Source organism: Salvelinus fontinalis, chromosome 21 (genome assembly GCF_029448725.1).
Source record: "Salvelinus fontinalis isolate EN_2023a chromosome 21, ASM2944872v1, whole genome shotgun sequence".
Taxonomy (NCBI): Eukaryota; Metazoa; Chordata; class Actinopteri; order Salmoniformes; family Salmonidae; genus Salvelinus; species Salvelinus fontinalis.
In genome coordinates, this window is record NC_074685.1 from 21499100 (window position 1) to 21521040 (window position 21941).

A 21941-nucleotide genomic window follows, 5' to 3' on the forward strand; every position below is an offset into this window, starting at 1 on the left:
CACAGATAACCATCAGATTAGGAAATGCCCTACTACGTTCTCACTGTATATCATAATTCATCCAATATTAATTTTGTACCCTTGGATTTTATTAGGTCAGATCCAGTGGAGGAGATTTTAATAAGGAATATAATTCTGTTTGTCCTGGGCATACAATTCTCAGGAAAAACTTGATTGGAATTGGTGTAATGTCTTTCCAAAGTTTTAGAAATGATGAGACAGCGGGGTTTATTCATTAGAGACATGAGTATAAAATCTATTATATATGTAATAACTATAAGCAAATTAACAATGAACTTATGACATTCACATTTTTTATTACACTACATTTCACCAGCTTGAAACACAACAACAACCATGAACATTCCTAATTAATTACAATTATCTTAGAGTCCACTGATTCCACTTGAAGCATGAATTCCCACTAATTAAAAGGGCACCCAAAGCAGCAACAACTAAGCATGTTGAGTCAGAGACTCCAAGGGCACTTTTCCTCTGCTGTTCATCTCTCTCTCCGAGACTAACTAAACAGAATGGCAATGGCATCCCAGGGGCATCATGTCGTCTGCATGACTGACTGCTGCATGGTGGGGTCGTGACTTTTACACAACGCACTGTCTGTGGGATAGGAAAAGCATGAAAACAATGTCTGGCATTATGTGTTCTTCAATTATGTGATTTCAGGTTGTCACTTTTCTCTGAGATACTTGCAAGAGAAGGGGATTAAACTAAAATAAATGGCATCTCCTTTAAACCTATCAGTTTCATTGCTGTCATTTTCATCAAAATTGGCAATCTAATGAGACATTTCCTGAAACTGATAACTGAAATTACAAGAAAATTACATTAAACAAAATCAGAATGGAATAATTAAAATGTATATGACATTTGAATGTGGGGACATTTAAATGAACTTTGGTTAGATCTTTTGTCTGCTGATAAAAACAGAACCCGGTCTTGTGGCTGCAGGTGGAGCTCAGAGCCCCGGGCTGAAAGTGGCACGTGTCTGAGAGTCTTCCCTTATATGAGCAAAATAAGTCCTGTATGAACATAGAACTAATGTAGACGCAACCTTCGATTCAGTCACGATGAACAAACCTGGGTTGTCTTTCGACAGATGCTGTGGCGAGTTGTAACCATTAACCAAGATAAACACACAAAGTTATACAGAAGTTATAACCATATTCACCCAAACAAATCAGACATACAAATTAGTAAATGAATCAGGTGAATCCTTCTGGACTGGATCCAGTTGAGTTGAATGATTGTCATTATATGAAAAGTTTATTCAAATACTTATAATAAAGATAACCACCAATATGTGGCATCATAGTGAAGTGTAATTTAATTCCAATTTATAATTGAAAAAAGCATCCTTCATTTGTGTAGATGTCTTTATTCCTCTAAGTTACGGTTCTTCCATAACCGTATGAAAATGAAGAAAGAACAATCTGTGGTCTGTAATTTGAGAGGTCATCTGAAAGGTCAAACAAACTCTTTATGAGATCAGTTTCTGACATTAAGAGTAGGCTATTAGGAGCTATTCTATACATCTGTACAGATAACAGGCCAAACAGCACATGCAGGCTATGCATCAAGGAGCCTTTTTTGCCAATGAAGCCACACAAAATCCTCACTGCCAATGTACTGTGTACACCACTGACAGTCATCACGGCTCACGGATCACAAAATAATGCATGTCATGCCCATGTAACAGATTACCCTTTGTTACACTGAATTTCAGAAGTGATCTTCTGGATTGTTACATCAGTTGTTTACCACCAAATTTTCGTCAGGCTACAATAGCGTGTTGCATCATTGCCAATCAGTGTGAATGGCAATGGCTTCTCACGACACATTCTCCAAACAAACCAATGGAACCATTATACCCACACCTCTCTTTAAATGTATTATTATTACCATATTTATTATACTATAATTGTTTAATAAGTGACAAAACAGTACTGTTACATAGTGTTTTAGCCATGCAAATGGCTTAGTGATGTGTGTACAGTGAGTTAACGGCCAAGCGTGCTATGGATGCCAGGGGAAACATTTTCCAGGTTTCCACACCCTTATCTTCATGTGGTGATTGGATCGTCAGGATCCCCGTAGTGTTGGGTCATCGGTGAGGGGGTGTTCTCTACACCTTATTTTGAGGTGAGGGCTCAGTCCATACTCACACACTCACCGATGAACACAGATGAAGAACTAAGGAGGATGAGCAACAGTGGAGACACCACAGTGGAGACGCCATACAGTGGAGACGCCATACAGTGGAGACGCCATACAGTGGAGACACTATTCACTGCAACACAGAGCTGAACCAGCTGAAGACATACTGTTCCTTCAAACCAAAAGCCCTGTAACCTACCGGTAAGTCTGTCTCTTTATTTTGCATAGACTGGGAGGTTCTCTCCATTCAAATGTTTTATTACCAAAAGCCATGTAACATACCAGTAAGTCTGTCTCTTTGTTTTGTATATACTGGGAGGTTCTCTCCATTCAAATATTTTCATAAACCATCAATGGGCTTCTTATCAGTCGAGCTCCAGCTCAGGTGTCCAGAATGTAGACTATTATTAGAAATAGGATATTTTCTCCAACAGAAGAACCAAAGATTTGAATTAAATTGTCAAGCATAGTATATGAGTCTGGGCTTTAGCTACCGTCCATAGGAATATCTTCTAGGAAACAGAGTACACGCTGCATGGAGTCATGGCAAGTCTCAGTCTTTATTACCTGCCTAGAAACTAAAACGGGATTTACTCACAGTTTACGTTTAAACAGTGGTACATATTACAAACATGTGGCAAGGGGAATTATTCAATATCAGACAACTAGATTCTGGAATTAGGTAAAATTATTTATTTTTTAAGACAGATATTAAGTCATGTTGATGTTCTTCAGTGGGTAAAGAGAGAAATGAAGATGCTACAGGAAAGGTTATTTTATTACAAAGCATGATCAATGATATGTCAAAGTGTTCAACTAGCTGTTAAAGAAGTTGTGCTAAATCTGACAAGTTTGTATTATTTGTTTGTCCAGATTTAGAGTTCTTGTCCTGTGTCCACTGAGTCTCCCACTAGTCCAGTCATCATGGAGGTGTTCTTCAACTCGTCTTTGCTCTTCATCTCACACAGACCATTAAACTCCAGCATAGGGGACAAGACTGTATATGAGCAGTGTGACGGCATGCCAGCCGTGCTTCTCTTCTACCTGGTGCTGCAGTTCATCAACATGTTCTTGGGGATCCCAGCCAACGTCATGGTGCTGTGGCTCCTGCACAAGAACAAGAGTGACTCCACCACCTCGGACATCTTCATTCTGCACCTGGCCATCCTGGACACCTTCTTCTGCCTCATCCCCCCTCTGGAGCTGGCCAACATCGTCTACCTGACCACCAGCAGCACCTGGTACGTGCTGCGCTTCTTCTACGGCGTCAAGGACTCCTCTCCACTCTTCCTGTCCTGCATCTGCCTGGACCGCTACATGGCCGTGCTCCACCCAATCACCTTCACAGAGCTCAAGGACCGCAGCCACCGGCCCGTGCTTGCCGCCGTCATGTGGATTGTCACGCTGGCTTACTCCACCGCCAAGTGCGTGGGCAACATCGTGAACTTTGACAAGGTCTTCACAGTCATGATCCTGGCAGCATTCGCCTTCATGGTATTCTGTAATGTCGCCATCCTATGGGCCCTGAGGCAGTCTGGGCCAGGCCGTGACGAGATGCACCCTGTCAAGAAGAGAGCCTTTAAAATGGTCCTCATCATATTGGCAATCATTGTTTTGAACTACTTCCCTCCCGTGGCTCTGTTCCCCTTCCAGCAGTACTTCTCCCCGGATGTATTCCAGTGCTACATCCACTACATTGCCTTTGGCTTCATGGACATTAGCAGCAGTATCCAACCTGTGCTTTACCTGTCAAAAGAGAAAATACTACCACAGAAACCTGGCTGCTGTTGTACCGGAAATACAGCCAACTCAGGATGATCCTTCAACACACATACTGTACTGGTAGAAGTCTGGTTATTATGGTGGGAAGTAGTTTTGGTCCAAAACTGACAATGTAAGGTATTGTTGAGGACACAAGATGTAGGTAGACTACCAGTAGATAACTATTCTCAGATTTAAGGTGAAACAAAATTAGCATACGGGCAAAATGGTTTTTTACTTCCTTTATATCTTTGTTTTTACTTTCTTCATACTGCATATATGGGGATGGAAATGCCTTTGAGAAAATAAGCCTGTCTAGAAAGTAAATGCAATAAAATTTTGAGCATACTCAGTTCTTTTGACATGTGTTTGTATGCCGATGTCATTTTATATGTTATTTCTGTTGTATCAAAGGTGTGTAATGAATTAGTAATAAAAAATATTAACACATACTGTATTATGTTTTAGAGGATTATGCATTTGGTCTGTATACCAACTGATTTGAATGCTGGTGTCAGAATGATAAAAGGTAAAAAATAAAATTGTATTAATAAATACAACACTGTAGAAACTGAGGAATAGAGGTATTTGGTTTTGATAAATTATTTTAATTTGGACTAACAGCAGAATATATTCCATATTAAGGATAGATCCTCAGTAACAAGTCAATTTTTTATGTATCATTTACCACAATACATCGGCCTATTAATTACACTTTGAATAATAAATCATTTCGAAGGTTTGGCATCATTCTTACCAAAATAATCAAATTTTCTACCATAACATTCGTGTCTTAAAAGTATGGCTTCTAAAACCATTAACTGTGAAAATTAGTGACATGTTCATAGATTAAATTAAATGGTTTGTCTCTAGGTAAAAGCCATTGCAACGAATCATTATTTACACCTTGCATAGCCTAAAATGCATGACACTCTTTTAAAGAAAATCAACATTTTGTTGATCGAGAATATGCCTTAAAAGCTATGTACAGTGTTAGAAAATAACATTACCGCTTTATACATAGAAAGTCTAACACGAATGACAATCATTACCATACTTCATTACTGGCAAGAATGGCTCTTAGGCTACATACACTCAAAGCAGTTTCCTGTCCTACTACTTGGGGAAATCTAAGCTTGAGCTCTTGTGAAATTCAGCATAGTGTTTCTACAATGTACTGATACATCAACATTAAATAGCCATATAGAGTGCACTGTAACACATACAGTAACATGACATAACAGTCTTAGTCTTCAGTCTTTATTTCCAGGTTATGGGGAACATCAGTCCCACTGGTACTGCTCTCATTCTCCTGAGTCCTCAGCTCCTCAGTCCTCAGCTCCTCAGCTCCATGAGTCTTCTGGTGCTTTTTGAGGGATGACTGGTCGGTGTAGGTCTTCCCACACTGGTCACAGGGGTAGACCTTCTCCTTGGTGTGGACCTGCTCGTGTCTCTTCAGATGGCCAGACCTACTGAAGCTCTTCCCACAGTAAGAGCAGCTGAAGAGTTTCTCCCCTGTATGAGTCCTCAGGTGCAGCTTGAGGCTGCTCGCCACACTGAACCTCTTACCGCACTCTGAGCATGTGTACGGTTTCTCTCCTGTGTGCATCCGCTTGTGTATGGTGAGGTGGCCTGCCTGGCTGAAGGTCTTCTCACACAGGTCACAATGGTACGGCCTCTCCCCTGTATGAATCCTGTAATGTGTTTTCAGGTCCCCCATACCATTGAACCTCTTGCCACACTGTACACAGCAGTAAGGCTTCTCACCAGTGTGAATTCTTTGGTGTATCCTCAGGTTACCTGCGTTGCTGAAGGTTTTGGCGCACACAGTGCAACTGTATGGCCTCTCTCCTGTGTGAGTTCGTAAATGGACTTTAAGCTGGTTGTGTTCACTGAAGCGTTTCCCACAGTGTGGGCAGCAGTACGGTCTCTCTCCCGTATGAACACGCTTGTGTATCCTGAGCTGGCCCGGGTGACCGTAGTTCTTACCACAGAGGTCGCAGCTGAACGGTCTCTCTCCCGTGTGAGTGCGTTTGTGGGACTTGAGCAGGTCTGCTCGGCCAAAGCGTTTGCCGCAGTAGTTGCAGCAGTGGGCCTTCTCGCCACTATGAGTCCTCAGGTGGATGTTGAGGGAGTTCACTCGACGAAATGTCTTCTCGCACTGGGTGCAGTTGTAGAAGCCTTGTGCGTTTTTAGAGGGCTCTGCAGTGTTCAAAGTGGGTAAAATGTCCTCCCCACTCGTCCCAGCAGGGTCAGATCCCATGTCAGGGTAGTATGTCAGGAAGGGGTCTTCTTCTGGTTCAGCCTCTCCAGTTACATTGTGACACAGCCTTCCCTCTGAATTAACAAAATGGTCGCACTCGTCTCCCATCTCCATGTCCATGTGACTGTCAGACACTATGGTGACTTTTACGTCACTGTCGCTGTCTCTAGAGTCCACATCTGTGTCCAGTGGTGACTGAAGGTGTTCATCATGCTCTTCAGGAATGATGTAATTCACCTCAGCACTCTCTGTCTTAATTTGCTTAAAAGCCAGGTTGAGAGGAGACAGGGGCTTTGAGAGGTCTATGGCATAGTCATCCTCCATATCAGGTTCTGTCTTTATGTTTTTGAACATTAGGGCAGAAACGTTTTGGAGGCATTCTGGTTCCTGCTGAGCTGCTGCATCTGTAAAAGAGACAGACCCTCTGCTCTGAAGCATTTTGTCCTTCTGCTGTCTCCTGAAGCTTCTTCGCTCATCACCCTGTGTTTTGATTGGCTTCTGGGATTGGCCGACAGCTGAATGGCTGGAACAGGTCTTCCTTGACAAGTCAGGGAGGTGAACAGCATCCTGGTTACTTCCAGGGTCTGTGTAAAACAAAACACATGTTTAAGTAAAAAAAAATGTAAACTGTTATCCATGGTTGCCTGGAAAATGACATGTAAACATGCAACAGAGTGAGGGTCAGCTTGGCTCGGTGGCCATATTGAGGGCGGCTTGTACCTCAAGTTTGGACAGCTAGGCCTACCTCGCAATTATGAAACCAGGTGTGCATAATTTTTAAAACAACTGTGCATTATGTACGTACCCTTAACTATCGAATCCTTGTTGTCTTGATCGTGCAACCTTTGTCTAAGATCTTCATTCTCAGTTTCAATTCTTTGTAATTTACCCTTGTACTCAGACAATGTCTGGTCCACTGACTCCAATATGTCACTCACTGTGGCTTTAAAAATCGCATTCAGAGACGACTCCAAGAATACTTTTAAATCTTTTGACTTGGCCATAGTTTACTAATAAATAGGATACAAATAAACGATAAACATATTTTAATACCTTCTAAACCACAGGTGTCAAACTCATTCCACGGGGGGCCGAGTGTCTGCGGGTTTTCGCTCCTCCCTTGTACTTGATTGATGAATTAACATCACTAATTAGTTAGGAACTCCCCACACCTGGTTGTCTAGGGCTTTATTGAAGGGAAAAACCAAAAACCTGCAGACACAAGGCCCTCCGTGGAATGAGTTTGACACCCCTGTTCTAAACTATCTTACAAGATGGGTGTGTATGATGTTGCTGCCGTGTACGGAACAAAGCAAATCAGTAATCGTCGCGTGAAAGTGACGTACCATTCCTTAGTTTTGTTCTTCTCTTTCCGTAGTGCCTTTTTACCGCCTCTGCAGTTTAGGAGTACGCATTGCATGTGTGTTTGCCGTCTATTCAAGCGTAGTAGCCTCCTGGCAGGTAAATGTACGTTTAATATTCATTAATATGACATACATTTAGTGCATTCTGTCAAGGGGAGCTTGTAGGGGATTGTTTGGTGATTTGACACGTGTTTACTGTTCAAGTAGCTAAGTTTCAAGAAGCATAGATCCAAGTTATACTACTTGTCACAACAACTAGCTCTTCATGTGGTGTCCTACTGTATGTAGTGCTACAAAACAACATAATTTAGGAAGTCAACACATGTAAAGTGTTTGTTTACCTTTATTGTTATTTTGAGGTTTACATGGAACAATCCTTATGAAAAAACAGAGGGAATGTTGTCTTGTAACAGCGTCTTCTTCCTCTGTAAGTAGACCCGGGGAATAGGGTCCAATGGGACTCATGGCTTACATAATTATTTGCTTAAAAGAATGCCTGCTGTGTTCTGAGGCTCTACCAGTTCACTCCCTTGTGTCAGTCTGAGTTTCAGGAATGAAGTTCAGACACTCCCCTAACCTGTGTGGGTGCCTTTAGGCTGTGGGCAGAGGCCCAATGCTCTCAGGTGTCTTTGTGCGCTTTCTCTGACTGCCAATCACAATGTGCCTTTTCTTCCTCTTTGTTGCCTCTTTTAGCTCTCTCATTCCACTCCTCCTTCCCCTTCCCCTGTCTTTCCCAGGCATATCCGTGTTGCAGATGAGCAGAGAGTGGCGGAAGTCTGGGATCTGTTGCCTGGAGATGAGAGGTATCTGTCACAGAAGAGTGGATCAGGACTTGTGAATTGCATGCGTCCTCTCTGTGACACCCCAGGCTAGTGCTGTCTGAGAGAGGCTGTAAGACATGTTTGTTGTGGGTCTGAGTTGCAGCACCCAGATTGACAAGTCACTGGAGGGATTACGCCGTGTGCTGTAAGCCGTCTATCTACATGGCAATAAGGAGTTTTTTTTCACCCAGACTGACTTAAAGCCCTACTAGCTAACTGATCATATGATACCCCTTGAGAAAGCTTGAAAGGGTAAGTCGATATCCAAGTTTACTATGAAATTGGCAAGTGTTACTCTGTGAAACCCTGGTAGTTTTTAGGGACATTATTAACTTTGTAGATCTAACTGTGTATTTGAGTTTTTAATGATCTTAGCCATGTTCTGCTATGTCTAGTTTCCAGACAACAGTAGTGCTTATTATCTAGAGTTTTTCCACACATGAATAATATACTGTATTTTAACCATGTTAGTCTGTTGGTATATATGGTTTCATTCAAGTTTGTGGTTTGATTTCTGCATATTTGTACGTGTCATGTATCTACTTTGGTTGTGTTGTTTAAGAGTCAATGTGGTTATAATCAGTTTGGCATCTCACTCTGATAGCCTGTGGGCTGCTTCAACACCTCTAGACTAGAGTTTCATGCAAAGTGTATGCTAATACAACGGTCCACTGGTAGGGGATACCAACAGATCCACCTAATTACTAGGACATCGACAAGTTCATGTAATGGTTCATCAGCTGCGCTAAACATTTGCCATTGTCTTGTTGTCACTGTTCCTTATACTTTCATTCCCTAATTTGGCTAAATTATTTTGGTAATTTTAAAGGACACAACTGAAATCTCTGTTTTATCAATGTACGTTTATTCCTCAACTTTAAAAATCTGAAAACTTAATCCCCAGCATCATTCAAATCTAAGTACACAGATTAGTGTTGTTATTACACCAAATAATAGATAGGCCTATATTGTGCATGCAAGGGAACAATGTTCCTCTAATTAGATTTCAAGTGGAACCCATGACCTCCTGAATAGCTTCAAATCTTATACCTAAGGAAAGTTGATTACTGTAAAATGTTTTGTCCAGACTCCAATGTAAGAGTAAAAGAGTTGGTACAATACGTGTGGGTCTACACAATCTCAATGATCTGAAAATCTCAATCGCAAAAATTCAATGAGGAACTATGAGGTGCAGAAAGAGAGTGTCTATTGATCATTCTAACTTTCTTCCACTCTTTGGTATTGGTAGATGGAGCGCCAGCCCAGCAGCCTGACAGGAAATGAGAAATGAGCACCCAAACAGGAAGTGTGGCCAAGCATTGTCCCGGATGTCGGTTATGTGACGTGAGTAGACTATTGAAGAAAAGATTGAGAGAGTGACAGAGAGAAATGGAGTGAAAGTTTAAAATGGAGTGAATAGGTGTCCAGTATTTGTACCATTTCCACATGAACCTACTTTTTATGACAGCGCAATTCTGAAGACTTGAGGCTTAAAATGAGGCTTCACATGAATCGTTACCAAAATGCTGTGTTTAAATCAGATAGTGTCCTTGGTATGGATCAACAACATACTACTGTATATCTTCACTGATATTTTCAGGGTCTGTCCATGGACAGTGACATGCATGTACATACATTTACGTACATGACATGAATGCACATTGCGATAGCTCAGGTTCATGGTTAGCAGTAGACATGAATATTCATGGCATCTGTTCACACCCCAACCCTCTGGCTCTCAATCTCTATCTTTGCTCTCCACCTTTTCTCTCTCTCTCTCAATTGGAGAGAATACTCTTCTGTGGTCAGGAAGTAAATGTGCCTCTTTAATGTTTCAGCAAAAGTCATTGCAAGGCGCGTCTGCCATGCCACGCCAAAAGAGAGAGAAGTAAACAGGGTTTATAAAATAAATTAACAGTGTTTGGTATACAGAAGTGAATGGTGAGTGTTGGCTTACGTTTTAGTATGTTTTAGAGGCTCTTGGTTTGTTTGTCATTGAGCCATGGCTGTTTGTGTGTGAGAGTGACATGAACTGCTACAGGTCTACATTTAGGGATTTTGTCTTTCTGTCAATTTAAAGAATGTTAATCTCACACCTTAGTCCAGTTTTAGAAAATGTAAATGTCTTACTGTAAGAGTCTTAATATATTAGTCAGGTAGACAGTATTGGTGAGTAGACTTTAGACAGCAGGCAGCAGACTGGTATTTTCTCTTGGATGTACTGCACCTGTTTAGATGGGCTTTCCTTTCATAGCTGCGCAGAATATATATACAGTACCAGTCAAACGTTTGGACACACATACTCATTCAAGAGTTTTTCTTTATTTTCACTATTTTCTACATTGTAAAATAATAGTGAAGACATCAAAACTATGAAATACCACATATGGAATCATATAGTAACCAAAAAGGTGTTAAACAAATCAAAATATATTTTATATTTGAGATATTTCAAAGTAGCCACCCTTTGACTTGATGACAGCTTTGCAAACTCTTGGCATTCTCTCAACTAGTTTCATGAGGAATGCTTTTCCAACAGTCTTTAAGGAGTTCCCACATATGCTGAGCACTTGTTGGCTGCTTTTCTTTCACTCTGAGGTCCAACTCATTCCAAACCATCTCAATGTGGTTGAGGTCGGGTGATTGTGGAGGCCAGGTCATCTGATGCAGCACTCCATCACTCTCCTTTTTGGTCAAATAGCCCTTACCTCTCAACAGTTTTCTTAGTATTAGCTAATCTAGTAATTTCATAATCACCCAAGTTTGGTAGCCTATGCTGTTTGAGGCAACACTTTCTGGCCATGGCCATGGTTGTTCTTGTGGTGGTCACAATGTATCACTGATCAAATGTTCTCATAAGGTTCTCAAAGATTTTGTTACAGGGACAGACATTTTCACATGCACATTTTATTGTATACAGGGTTTGATAATTGAAATATCAGCCTCAACTTCTAGAGTTGCTTTTTTCTTTCTGAAGGCTAATCTGGGACATTTCTGGGGCCGGTCTAGACAGGGACAGGCCACCAAAATCAGGGACTTCCCCTGGAAATTGGGGACGTCTGGTCACCCTACTCTACAAACACTACTTTGGGAATTTATGAGCAAGGAGTCAGTAGTTACTCTGGGGTTTGGATGAATGTGTGTTGTGTAGTCATTTTATTGTACATGAATGTTCTTGCTTACTAGGGCAGCACCGGAAGCTGTAACCAACCACAGGAGTCTACCATGACAGCATCATTGTGACCTAATTCCGAGATGGATAACCTGCCCTGCACAGAGTAATGAGACTGAACTAAGCTGAACCGTATCTCTCTGCTTAGGACTGAGTGAAGAGAGAGGTTATGGAGGAGGCTATGGTGTGCTCTCCTCTCCCAGACCTCAAGGAGCCAGACAGCCAGACATGGACCTCCATGGAGCTCCTACCACCGAGCAGGCCCCTAGAGGAGGCTATTCGGTGGGGAGAGATGGAGAAGCAGGTGAACGAGGCAGACAGGGAGAAAGAGGACAACTCTCCTGAAACTGGAAGGATCTCTGAGGAGCCAGAGGAGCACTGGGACTCCATGACTTTACCTGTGTACCCCATGACCTGTCCCAGTGTCCTTCTGTCCTTTGCCACAGTGCAGTGGGACATGCCTGACCTTTCCCCTGACATACCCTTCCTCATGACTGACAACAGCTTGGCCGATGAGCTGGATTCCAGTGGAGCAGCCAGTCTGGACTGGACTGTGAACCCGCTGTCCTTCCTCCACCACCACCAGCAGCAGCAGCATCAATCCTGTGTGACAGTGATAAACATAGACCTGTCTGTCCAGGAGAAGACAGAGAAGCTCAATAGACCGGAACAGCAGTTGCCGCTGGACAGTGAAAACTCCCATCCGGTACGTCAGCCCAACAGGGAGGGACTGTGGTTATGTGTCTGTTTGAGATGATAGCATTGGGTACAATGTGTGTGCGTGTGTGTGTTTGTCTGTCTGCGAGAGTGCAAGAGGAAGATCATATTTAGGGTGATAAATACCAATACTTCTGTGTTCATAGATACCAGTATTTAAGTTTCAGTCATAGGCGTAGAAGAGGTATACCGTTATACATATCAGTCATCTGTCTGAGTGCTGATCATCCCACGTCTTACTTAATCACAAGTTCTCCCCGACTCGATGTTTATTGGTGACAGTTGCTGTTGCAATTCCAGGCATGTGATACACCGAGCCCAGATGTGGAGGCTTCAGCACAACAGCTATTTGAGGAACATGGTGAGTGCAGGCCTTAGTCATTGTCCACAAAAAATCACAGGCTAACTCTTATGTTAGCAACGGTCATCGAAATTGTTAAACGGTTTTTAAAAAATGGATTCTATTAAATGCATGAGTTGGACAATAGATGAGGATGCTCCAAACTTATAGAATAAAAAATAATAGCTTATATAACATTGTACTGACACTGACAAAGAATGAATGACGTTCAGGCATTTTGGTGGGAATTCAGGTATTCAATTTATAGTAGAATTTAACTTTTTTTATACACTCACATATAGAAAAATGTTCTTTAATCATTTTAAAAAAAATGCATTGTGATAAAATAAAGAAAATTATATGTGCCTCATTTGCATATACAGTACATTCAGAAAGTATTCAGACCACTTGACTTTTTTTTACATTTTGTTACGTTACATCCTTATTTAAAAATAGATGTTCCTCATCAATCTACACACTATACCCCATAATGACAAAGCAAAAACAGGTTTTTAGACATTTTTGCAAATGTATTCAAAATGAAAAACTGAAATATCACATTTACATAAGTATTCAGACCCTATACTCAGTGCTTTGTTGAAGTAGCTTTGGCAGCGATTACAGTCTTGAGTCTTCTTGGTTATGACGCTACAAGCTTGGCACACTTGTATTTGGGGAGTTTCTCCCATTCTTCTCTGAAGATCCTCGAAGAGCTCTGTCAGGTTGGATGGGGAGCGTCTCGCTGCACCGCTATTTTCAGGTCTCTCCAGAGATGTTCGATCGTGTTCCAGTCCAGGCTCTGGCTGGGCCACTCAAGGAAATTCAGAAACTTGTCCCCGAAGCCACTCCTGTGTTGTCTTGGCTGTGTGCTTAGGGTTGTTGTCCTGTTGGAAGGTGAACCTTCTCCCCAGTCTGAGGTCCTGAGCATTCTGGAGCAGGTTTTCATCAAGGATCTCTCTGTACTTTGCTCCGTTCAACTTTCCCTTGATCCTGACTAGGCTCCCAGTCCCTGCCACTGAAAAACATCCCCACAGCATGATGCTGCCAGGTGATGAGCGGTGCCTGGTTTCCTCCAGACGTGACGTTTGGCATTCAGGCCAAAGAGTTCAATCTTAGTTTCATCAGACCAGAGAAACTCCAAGCGAGCTGTCATGTGCCTTTTTCTAAGGAGTGGCTTCCGTCTGGCCACTCTACCATAAAGGCCTGATTGGTGGAGTGCTGCAGAGATGGTTGTCCTTTTAGGAGGTTATCCTATCTTCACAGAGGGACTCTGGAGCTCTGTCAGAGTGACCATCGGGTTCTTGGCCACCTCCCTGACCAAGGCCCTTCTACCCCAATTGCTCAGTTTGGCCAGGCGGGCAGCTCTAGGAAGAGTCTTGGTGGTTCCAAACTTCTTCCATTTCAGAATGACGGAGGCCACTGTGTTTTCTGGGGGACCTTCAATGCTGCCAACATTTTTTGGTACGCTTCCCCAGAAATGTGCCTCGACACAATCCTATCTCGGAGCTCTACGGACAATTCCTTCGACCTCATGGCTTGGTTTTTGCTCTGACATGCATAAAAACCTGTTTTTGCTTCGTCATAGATTGATGAGGGAAAACATTTATTTAATCCATTTTAAAATAAGGCTTGAAAATAACATTGTGCCAGCAGAATACCACCCTGCATCCCACTGCTGGCTTGCTTCTGAAGCTAAGCAGGGTTGGTCCTGGTCGGTCCCTGGATGGGAGACCAAATCCTGCTGGAAGTGGTGTTGGAACTCCAATAGGAGCCACCCTTTCCTCTGGTCTAAAAACAATACCCAATGCTCTGTGTAGGGTGCTGTCTTTCAGATGGGATATTAAATGGGTGTCCTGACTCTCTGTGGTCACTAAAGTTCCCATGGCACTCATTGTAAGAGTGGGAGTGTTAACCCTGGAGTCCTGGCTAAATTCCCAATCTGGCCCTCATACCATCACGGTAACCTAATCATCCCCAGCTTACAATTGGCTCATTCATCCTCTCCCCTGTAACTATTCCCCAAGTTGTTGCTGTAAATGAGAATGTGTTCTCAGTCAACTTATCTGGTAAATTAAATAAAAAAATAACAAGTGTGGAAAAAGTGAAGCGTCTGAATACTTTCCAAATGCACTGTATACACTATTTGCATAAATTACTAAATGAATATAAAGGGGTGGAACAGGGCTGCAACCACTAAAAACTTGCCCTGTCACTAGTCTTATACCTGTCACTAGTCTTATACCTGTCACTAGTCTTATACCTGTCACTAGTCTTATACCTGTCACTAGTCTTATACCTGTCACTAGGCTTATTATACCTGTCACTAGTCTTATACCTGTCACTAGTCTTATACCTGTCACCAGTCTTATACCTGTCACTAGGCTTATTATATCTGTCACTAGGCTTATACCTGTCACTAGTCTTATACCTGTCACTAGGCTTATACCTGTCACTAGGCTTATACCTGTCACTAGGCTTATACCTGTCACTAGGCTTATACCGGTCACTAGGCTTATACCTGTCACTAGTCTTATACCTGTCACTAGGCTTATACCTGTCACTAGGCTTATACCTGTCACTAGGCGTATGCCTGTCACTAGTTTTATACCTGTCACTAGGCTTATACCTGTCACTAGTCTTATACCTGTCACTAGGCTTATTATACCTGTCACTAGTCTTATACCTGTCACTTGTCTTATACCTGTCACTAGGCTTATACCTGTGGCTAGACTGCCTCATTAATTATTAATGACTGTTGTTGTCATGTAACCTTGCATAATTCAACAAGTGTGTCAAGAGAAGGATACTATGCAATTTAAAATAAAAACCGCCTGGCTCTAGATTACACCTATCAATACATACTTTACATTATTTGCGAAATCAGACACAATTTAATAATCCAAGTGTTCTTTTTTGGAAATTGCTTTCATTTCAGCGCATCTAATTTGAAAAAATCAACACCCCATCAAAATCAAGTTATTTTTCTCCTCTTTCTTGTGACGTAAGTGTCGAGACGGTGCGTTAAGTCTCAGACGAAGCATTGTTTCAGATACAGCGGAAAGCCAATGTAATCCATTGAGCTCATTTCAGCCATTACCGGAGTGTGTTTGATGGGTAATTACAAAAGTTTCCGCAGCCGTTACTTTAAGAGAAAAAATCAATGGCACAAGCAAGAGTATGAAAGAGTCACCTGAGTAAAATGAAAGCAATCAATCCAGCGAGATTAGTTAAGTGACAAGTGGATTTTGCACCCCCTAAACACACTAAATATATGGCTGAAAAGGAGAGATCCTTAGGTGGGCGGGGCATGTGCGTTGCCACTTATATTAGCACACAGCTTGCATTTTTCCAAACACTGATCATTCCACCCCAATTAGAATTTTGTACAGTTTATTGAACAATTCTTGACATATTCTGATAGATGCTACCATTTCAAATACTTTTGACTTCTCGTGCCACTTTTACTTCATAAAGTACAGAGTGACTTGGTCAATGTTAATATGGGTATCTCTGTGTTCAGACTCTCTTTCAGAAAGCTCTACACGGCAGGAGACAGAGAAAGGGATGGGACAGCCTGTGACAGAAGATACTATCCCACCCTCTGACAGAGCTCCTAGCATTGTACAGACAGGAGAGTCAGAGACTGGGCTGGATAGTAAGAGTCTAGACACTGTACTGGGAGAGGAACAGGAACAGACTAGCAGAGTGCTAACAATACTGATCAATTCAGAGCAAGGATCAAGCTCTACGAACTATGAGAAGGAACAGGCTGTAACTAATTTAGCTTATAATGGAGACGTGCAGAGAAGTGACGGGCAGACAGAACAGACCGAGCAGTCAGAGGGGAGGGAACAGTCAGATAGTGAGGGGGAATCAGAGACTATAGAACTCTTAGGGCACCTGTTTGAGCCAGCTGAACTGAAAGAACAGTCAGAACTCACAGAGAAGTCTGAACACAGTGGGCAGTCCGAGCCTAACCACACAAAACAGAGTGAATACAAAGACAACACCGAGACAACAGAGCAGCCAGAAGAGTCTGAGCAACTTGTAGAGTCCAACCAGGTAGAGCATTCAAATCAGTTAGGGGAGGAAGAACAGCAAACTGAAGAGACCCATTTACAACATGCAGAACAGACAGACGAGATAGACCAGTCAGAACAATCAAAAGAATCAGAGCAGATGGATCAGTCAGAGCAGACAGAATGTTTAGAATCAAAACAATTGCAACAGACACAACATTCTCAACAAACAATGTACTCAGAGCAGACAGAATTTTCAGTGCAGATGGAACCACAGACAGAAACATCACGGCAGATGGAACACTCAGAAGATTCTGAGCAGTCAAAACAATCAGGGGAGACAGAACAGACGGAACAGTCAAGGGATTCTGACCAGTCAAAACAATCAGAGCAGACGGAACAGTCAGAGCAGACGGAACAGTCAGATCAGACAGATAACAAACCAGTACATTCAAAGCAGTTAGATCTATGTTTCCATTGCACAGAGGAACTTGAACAGTCAGACCATACAGAAGAGCAGAAACAGTCAGAGATTGAACAGCCAGCGCAGACTGAACTGACTGAGTTGACAGAAGAGGATGCGCAGACAGAGCATTTCAAGCAGGTAGAAGAATTGGAACCAAAAGAGTATAAAGAGGATTCATGTTTGCCGCCCAGGGAAGGAAGTTTAGAGCAACTGGAGTCTCAGGTACAGCAAACAGAGGCCTCAGAACCAGTGGTGGTCCATATGAATGGTGGAGTTTTGGACAGGGAGAAGGCCTGCAGGCTGGCTGAAAGACTCTACAGGCTGGATGGGATCCACAAGACAGATGTGGTCAAACACCTGGACAAAGAGTAAGAACTAAAGGCTGCAAAACATGGAGTGGCCAAACGTTACATTACATGGTTCTTATGCAGTAGTAACTATCAGGGTAATGATCTAGTAAGTACGTTCAGAGTTTCTTTTGCAGAAGGTGTCACCTTGAATCATGAACTTGACCTGTCCTTGTTTCCCTGCTCCTCTCTAATTCAGCAATGGCTTTAGCCAAGCTGTTGGGCAGGAGTACCTCAAGTTCTTTGACTTCACCGGTCAGAGTCTGGACCAAGGCCTGAGGTAAGTCCTTCACACGTCCTAATGAGATTTCTCCTAGTTCACTATAATAGTAACAAGTAATGCTCTTAAATTAACATATTCTATTGATAAATCATCTTCTACCTCCTCTATTTTGCCCTCCTCTCCCAGGTCTTTCCTGAGGGTGGTGGTGCTGATCGGTGAGACCCAGGAGAGAGAGCGAGTACTGCAGCATTTCTCCTGTCGCTTCCAGCAGTGCAACCCTCACACCTTCTCTTCAGGAGAAGTACTCACACTCACCTGTGCTGTGATGCTTCTGAACTCTGATCTGCATGGACAGGTGAGTCCCCACTGCAGTGATGAAATACTGTGGCAAACGTGTAGATATTTAGGCCTTTCACTGTAAGGGAATGGTTGTGTGGATTGTGGGATATGTACACATTTAAACATAATGTTTTTGTGTCTGTCCTCAGAATGTGGGTAAAGCCATGTCTGTGTCCAGCTTCGTGTCCAACCTGGATGGGATGAATGAGGGTGAGAACTTCAGCAAGGAGCTGTTAAAGGTAAGATTACACTCCTCTTTCTACACCTACTCAATATTTCAGTAGAGACTGTTAAGTGTCCTTATGTAAGACTTAAGTGTCCTTTCAGTGCCCTTCTTTCAGTGTCCTTCTTTCACTTGTTTCTTTCTCAGGCTCTCTACAACACCATTAAGAACGAGCCTCTGGAATGGGCAGTGTAAGTAGTCTGACTTAAGAACAAGGAAATGGGTAGCATTATTCTAAATTATTTACCACCAGCTGTTCAGTATCACAGTATTCTGTTACTTTCTCAAATATATTTTGATTTTGTTTCACCTCTCACCTCTCACCTTTCATATTTTAATTCCTCTTTTATTTAATCTCCATTGCTTCTTCATTCCTCCCCTCATCTCTCTATATGCCCTGTGCAGTGATGAGAAGGAACTGAAGAGCTCCATGCTGTTGGTGGAGGACGCTAAAGAGGACGCACCCTTGCGCTCCAAGAGCAACCCGTTCCAAGATGTGCCTCATGACAAGAAGGCCACAGTGTTCAAACAGGGCTTTCTCAAACGCAAGGCCCACGCTGACATCGATGGCAAACGCAGTGAGTTAGATTGTGACACTGTTTGCACAAAAACATAGGAACTAAAATGTCAGGGCAATAAACCATGTACAAGAGCATCATAGTGTTTTGATTAATCTTTTAATGATTCATCAGTCTGACTAAAGGATTTAGTGTGTGAGTGTGTTTGAGAAGCATCCTTTGACCTCAGGAGTGATGTAATGTAACTGTGTGTGACAGCTCCTTGGGGGAAGAGAAGCTGGAAGACCTTCTATGGAGTGCTGAAGGGAATGGTCCTCTACTTACAGAAGGTTAGAGTCTCCTCCTCTTTCTTGTCAACTCCTCCTTTTCCATACTCTCCATTGAACAGCCTCTTGTTGTCCACCCCCCCCCCCCCCCCCCCCCCCCAGGATGAGTATAAGATGGAGTGGCAGAGTACAGAGGAGGTGGTCAGTGTGCACCATGCCCTGGCAGAGCAGGCAGCAGACTACACCAAGAGACCACATGTATTCCGTCTGCAGACTGCCGACTGGAGGATCTTCCTCTTCCAGGCCTCGTGAGTCTTGTGTGCGTGTGTGCGTGTGTGTGTGTGTGTGTGTGTGTGTGTGTGTGTGTGTGTGTGTGTGTGTGTGTGTGTGTGTGTGTGTGTGTGTGTGTGTGTGTGTGTGTGTGTGTGTGTGTGTGTGTGCGTGCGTGCGTGCGTGCGTGCGTGCGTGCGTGCGTGCGTGCGTGCGTGCGTGCGTGCGTGCGTGGTAGTGGTAGTGTCAAAGAGAAACAAGAACTATATCTATGTTATGTAGTATTGGAATTGTGAATTTACATTTGTTATACATGAGACTAATGTGTTTGATGGTGTGAAGGAACAAACAAATGAATCAGGATGCAACAGTCCGGTAATCCCATGACTTTGCCTTTAATTCACATGATATTTTCTTATACAGTATATAAAACTAATATTAGATATATGTTAACTAATACAGTATATTCTATGTACATGGACCCTTTGTCGTCCTTCAGCTCCACAGCAGAGATGAGTTCATGGATCAGCCGTATTAACCTGGTGTCAGCCCTGCACTCTTCTCCTCCCTTCCCTGCTGCCGTGGGCTCTCAGAGGAGGTTCTGCAGACCCATCCTGCCTGCCTCCCAGTCTGCTCACACACTGGTACTGTACTCACCACACACTTTCACACTCTTGGTTCACTCCCCATAGTCCCTGTGTCTTTGTTTTCTAATCTAATGCAATATTTTCATCTTTGTAAATTGTGATATTTAGGGGTCTAGTAGTACGTTGAAACTGTTATGTACTACAGTTGTGCTGAGGCAAGTAGGGTAATCTGATCCTTGATATGTGGTTAGGGATCCTAGATCTATGGTTAGGGACACCTTGTAACTAGTGTGTTGTGAGCCTGTTCACTGAGCCTGGCTCTCTGCTGCCCCCTGCAGGAGAGACAGCTGCAGTCCTATGCTCGCATGCTGCTGTCCTTCCAGGAGGACCTGGCCTACCTGGAGCAGAGTCTCCCTGAGAGCCGCAGGGCCAAGGCCAAGGAGCTGGAGGAACACCGAGTCAGAGAGGAGTACCTTCAGCATGAGGTATGTGAGAGGACGATGAGTCTGCGTGGTGTGTGGGTATGGGTTTGTGTGTGTGTGAGTATGTTCTTGTTTGGTCTTTAACTCACAGTCTCTCTCACCCCACCTCTCCCTACAGAAATGTCGCTACGAGGCCTATATCCAGATGCTGGAGGTCTGGAAGGGTTTGAACCAGTCAGTCGACACTGAGGTGGGAACCAGCGAGCTTAGCCTGTTTGACAGAGCTGTGTGTAAGGATACAGTGGATGAAGAGGGAGAGGAGGGAACCCTGAAGAAGTCCCACTCCAGCCCCTCCCTGGATCTGGAGATGGCCTCGCCCCACGTGGTCAAAGTCAAACGCAACATCTCCGAAAGACGGACCTATCGCAAGATCGTCATACCTCGACGCAACCGGGACATATGAGAAAAGGTGCCCAAAAGGGATTAAAATATGACTCTTACATGAGTTTTTAAATGGCTCTTTTTAGGACATAGACACAATGTGTTACTTCTAAGCACTGTCCTTTTAGTTTTCATTTTCGGCAAGAAGGCAAAAGTCATCAAAATAGAATGAATCAATCTCAGGGAACTTGTCTTTGTTACATTTGCTTTACATAAAAGTATTTAATTAATATTTGTGGACTTTCAATTGAACAAAATTAATTAAACCTCAGAAGTAAATGCTCCCTGCTGAGACAGGTTAAGAAGAGTGATAATGTTTGTCTCTGAATGATTTTATTCCCTTTAAAATGCACATGAACATATCTACACCTCTGAATTTGCTGTGATATGTTGAGATTCGGGTTTATTTCTATTAGAAATGTATCTGCAGTTACAAAATGTTACTTGTCTGCGCCATGTGGTCTATGTATGCAGTGTGCAATTGTAACCTCAAGAGGGTGCTATACAACAGCATATTACACATGAAGGCATGTTCAGTTTGAAAAATCATCAAAATTATGTCAATATGCTCATTTTAGTTCTTGTATCTTTTATGTAATTTTATATAAACATATTTGGAATGCATCTCCATGAAAGACTAACACTAGCATAATATTACATTATAAGTATCACAATTATTTTCTGAGAACAAAGTTTATGATAGTTAATTTATTTCAATCCCAATTTGCCTTTTTGAGTTTAGTTCAATTATCCATGCCAATTCTTTGAGCGGCCAGTCATATATCCCCTTGTAATAGGAATGGCATAAAGGGAATTAATAGCAGACAAAGACAACTTTTTGATCTCTCTCGGTGGCACATGGAGGATTTCTGGGCCGTTTTGTTCTCTTTCAGAGTGACATCTTCAGCCGCGGTCAACCTGGAGTGTCGCAATAAAGAACAGGATGTTTCAGAAGACCCCCACATTGCTCCTTAATGTCACTGTTGTGGATGACACACAGGAATGTGATGTGACAATAAGTAACACAGTTAGGGGCACAGACAATACAGATGGGGCTAACCTTGTCTCACTGTGCTGGTCTCTTCAGGATCAAGATTGGTAGCTTTAACAGGAACATACCTACGTTCATAAATAAATGATACATACATAATTTTATTGGGAACCAACTACTAGGGCCCAGAGTTTTTCTTGTTCAGGTCACTTGGTA

At 42.7% G+C, this 21941-nt stretch overlaps 3 protein-coding genes across 4 annotated transcripts; 2 read left to right on the forward strand and 1 right to left on the reverse strand.

Annotated features, from left to right (window-relative positions):
• Positions 1–3099: 3099 nt before the first annotated feature.
• On the forward strand, positions 3100–3993 carry LOC129819188 (proteinase-activated receptor 3-like). Its single transcript, XM_055875740.1, has one exon. It carries the CDS (start codon positions 3100–3102, stop codon positions 3991–3993), a length of 894 nt encoding a protein of 297 aa, XP_055731715.1.
• A 530-nt stretch (positions 3994–4523) lies between these two features.
• Positions 4524–7255, reverse strand: LOC129818439 (zinc finger protein 260-like). The gene is made up of 2 exons (XM_055874302.1): positions 7005–7255; positions 4524–6783 (listed from the first exon to the last, which is right to left on the reverse strand). The coding sequence occupies exons 1-2, from the start codon at positions 7201–7203 to the stop codon at positions 5183–5185; spliced, it is 1800 nt and encodes a 599-aa protein (XP_055730277.1). The 5' UTR covers positions 7204–7255; the 3' UTR covers positions 4524–5182.
• Positions 7256–8289: 1034 nt separating this feature from the next.
• LOC129818438 (PH and SEC7 domain-containing protein-like) lies at positions 8290–20964 on the forward strand. Of its 2 annotated transcripts, XM_055874300.1 has the most exons (15): positions 8290–8636; positions 9634–9728; positions 11571–12262; positions 12574–12634; positions 16134–17466; positions 17645–17725; positions 17855–18023; positions 18157–18246; positions 18378–18421; positions 18636–18808; positions 19007–19077; positions 19177–19322; positions 19784–19928; positions 20210–20356; positions 20472–20964. In XM_055874300.1, the coding sequence occupies exons 3-15, from the start codon at positions 11726–11728 to the stop codon at positions 20754–20756; spliced, it is 3282 nt and encodes a 1093-aa protein (XP_055730275.1). In that variant the 5' UTR covers positions 8290–8636; positions 9634–9728; positions 11571–11725; the 3' UTR covers positions 20757–20964. The 2 variants fall into 2 exon arrangements, with proteins under 2 accessions (XP_055730275.1, XP_055730276.1); XM_055874301.1 differs by lacking the exons at positions 8290–8636; positions 9634–9728 and adding an exon at positions 10157–10325.
• The last annotated feature ends 977 nt before the right edge of the window (positions 20965–21941 follow it).

Coding starts and splice junctions, on each gene's coding strand:
- LOC129818439 (XM_055874302.1), bottom strand. CDS start 7,203: ATGGCCAAGTCAAAAGATTTAAAAGTATTCTTGGAGTCGTCTCTGAAT. Junction 6,784..7,004: donor CAAGGATTCGATAGTTAAGG/GTACGTACATAA, acceptor TGTTTTACACAG/ACCCTGGAAGTAACCAGGAT.
- LOC129818438 (XM_055874300.1), top strand. CDS start 11,726: ATGGAGGAGGCTATGGTGTGCTCTCCTCTCCCAGACCTCAAGGAGCCA. Junction 12,263..12,573: donor ACAGTGAAAACTCCCATCCG/GTACGTCAGCCC, acceptor TTGCAATTCCAG/GCATGTGATACACCGAGCCC. Junction 18,024..18,156: donor ACTCTGATCTGCATGGACAG/GTGAGTCCCCAC, acceptor GTCTGTCCTCAG/AATGTGGGTAAAGCCATGTC.
- LOC129819188 (XM_055875740.1), top strand. CDS start 3,100: ATGGAGGTGTTCTTCAACTCGTCTTTGCTCTTCATCTCACACAGACCA.